Source organism: Takifugu flavidus, chromosome 4 (assembly GCF_003711565.1).
Source record: "Takifugu flavidus isolate HTHZ2018 chromosome 4, ASM371156v2, whole genome shotgun sequence".
Lineage (NCBI taxonomy): Eukaryota > Metazoa > Chordata > Actinopteri > Tetraodontiformes > Tetraodontidae > Takifugu > Takifugu flavidus.
The window spans coordinates 7,592,549-7,595,207 of record NC_079523.1 but is presented as its reverse complement, the minus strand read 5'-3'; the positions used below and the strand labels follow the sequence as shown (position 1 = coordinate 7,595,207).

Genomic DNA, 2,659 nt, shown 5'->3' with positions numbered 1-2,659 from the left:
AAGAGGGGTGAGGCTGCGTGGTGGAGGAGTAGGAAGAGGAAGAGGCAGAAGAGGCGGACACATGCGTGTTCCTGATGAAATCAGAGCAACACTTGTAGACCATGTTTTGAATCATGGGCTGACTATGGCTGAAGCGGGGAGAAGGGTGCAGCCAAATGTTGGCAGAACAACTCTGTCCTCAATTATTCAAACTTTCCGCAGAGAGAACAGGTGTGTAATCTAACAGTATGTGCTGAATTACATGGAGTTTACTGTATTTACATGTCAATACAGTAATGCCCCATACGAAATTACAGTAGCCTATTCCACTGATGCTCTATACAATGCCATTGTGTCTTCCTCAAATTTGTTTTGGTTGACATTTCTATTTCCCACATAGGACTGCAAGACAAGTACACAGGGGTGGTAGAGGGCGGATTTTCACACCACAGCAGGAGATGGCTATCTGCAACATTGTTGTGGAAAACAACGCCATTACACTAAGAGAGATACAGACTACTATTTTGCAGGACAACGACACATTTGCAAACATCCAAACAGTCAGTATCTCTACCATTGATAGAGTGCTAAAAAAACAACACATGCGCATGAAACAGCTATACACTGTCCCATTTGAAAGAAATGGTGAGAGGGTGAAGGAGCTGCGCTACCACTTTGTCCAGGTACAACTTTTATTCCAAAACCATATATAGATATGTCCTCGTTTGTAAGTCGCTTTGGGTTTACAGTACAAGGTGTCTGCCAAATGCAATGTAATGTAAAGATGTACACTACACTACTGTAAGTGTGGCATTTGCACATATGCTATGGCTGTAGAAAAGAAGATGCAATATGTCATATACGTTTGATCTAACTTCTTTTGCAAATGCATGTAATGCAGTAATTCCAAAAATAACATTTTGTCTTCTGTATTTAGCGCATGATGGAACTGGAAGCTAGTGAGCCACCCTGTCACTTCATTTACATGGACGAGGCTGGCTTCAATCTGACAAAGCGCAGAAGACGGGGTCGAAACCTTATTGGACATCGAGCCACCATTGATGTGCCAGGCCAAAGGGGTGGCAACATAACTATGTGTGCCGCAATATCAGATAACGGTGTGCTGACACACATTCCACTGATGGGTCCATACAACTCTGAACGTCTAATAGCATTCCTAGACACTTTGTACAGGGATCATATCCTAGGTGGCCCAGCCGAGAATATGGCCCAGCCCAAATATGCCATAATATGGGACAATGTAAGCTTCCACAAGTCAAACCTAGTAAGGCAGTGGTACGCAAACCATAACAGAATGGTGATGGAGTTCTTACCACCATACTCCCCATTCCTCAACCCTATTGAGGAATTTTTCTCAGCCTGGAGGTGGAAGGTGTATGACCAGAGCCCACACACAAGTGACCCTTCTGGCTGCAATGGATGCAGCATGCCAAGACATTACTGCAGATTCCTGCAGAGCATGGATTAGGCATGCAAGAAGATACTATCCACGCTGCCTTGCACGGGAGGACATCAGGTGTGACGTGGATGAGAATTTGTGGCCTAACAGACAGGAACGGGAAGAAGCTGAAGATCAGGATTGAGATTAGAATTTGGGGAGTTGTTCATATTTTTTTGTTTACCTACTGTATGACCTATGTTTATATTTTTGACCTATGTTTACTTACGTATTGTATTTCACCTTTGTTATGTGCAGTGCTGTCTTTTTTTTTCTTTACGCACTGCAATGTCAATGTTTGCCAATAAAGAAGTCATTCTGTAAATGTGAATCTTGTCTTTTCCAATCAATCTTACACATATACATTATATGAGGTCAAATGTACAACACTTGTCATCACACCTAAACCACATTTTACATCAACATGTCCCTTCAAAGTGCACTATTCAATTGCCAACATGACTAATGAATTTGACTGTCTTATCCGTACACAATGACACAATGATTAAACATTCTGATGGCACTGACAAGTATATTGACACAAAAACTTGCTTTTGAGGGATGGACTAAGGATTTTGAGCAAGAGACTGGCTTTTGCAGGTGATCCACGGTGTTTTGCTATTTGTTCAAACTGTTTTGAGAAATGCACTTGATCTGCAAATTGCAAGAATGATTGGAAAAATGTACCAAAGTGATTGAGAAAAACTGTAATTGTCAGGACCATTTTGACTGAAAAAACAACAAAACACGGAATTATAAGGTACATTAGTTGAATTAACTTTATCTTAACTATGCACTTCGTAAAATTCCTGATATCTAGAATCCTATTACAAATGTCATGCACTTTTGAGCCAATTCACCTGAGCTAAAGAATAAGAAATGAAAGTTTTATTGCCGGATGCCCCCGGTGTGAGTCAGTACCTGAATGACAACAGGTACACAGCTCATGTGGAGGTCCACTTAAAATAACGAAGGTTCCTCATTTGTAGCGATTTTCCTGCTTTTGATGAAGGAAAAGAAGGGAGGTCATCAGACTTTGGAGGCAGATGGGGGCGTTTTTCAAGGGTTGAGGAGCGGCACGTGTAGTAAGGAGTGGTCTGAGACTGGGATAATGGAACCTGTGAGACCCAATGGGAGGGAAACCGGACTCGGATTTCAGTCTGACGGGGGGTAAGGGGCAGGACTGATATTTGTGAATATACGAAGTTTCATTGAAGGCGT

General features: G+C 42.0%; 1 protein-coding gene across 1 annotated transcript; it reads left to right on the top strand.

The window, feature by feature from the left end:
• Positions 1-294: 294 nt before the first annotated feature.
• On the top strand, positions 295-1,468 carry LOC130523939 (uncharacterized). The gene is made up of 2 exons (XM_057029574.1): positions 295-662; positions 917-1,468. Exons 1-2 carry the CDS (start codon positions 438-440, stop codon positions 1,466-1,468), a joined length of 777 nt encoding a protein of 258 aa, XP_056885554.1. The 5' UTR covers positions 295-437.
• Positions 1,469-2,659: the final 1,191 nt, after the last annotated feature.

Bases quoted from the DNA above. Each gene is read 5' to 3' on its own strand.
- LOC130523939 (XM_057029574.1), top strand. From the start codon at position 438: ATGGCTATCTGCAACATTGTTGTGGAAAACAACGCCATTACACTAAGA. The intron at 663-916 runs GTACAACTTTTA...TTCTGTATTTAG, and splicing joins TGCGCTACCACTTTGTCCAG to CGCATGATGGAACTGGAAGC.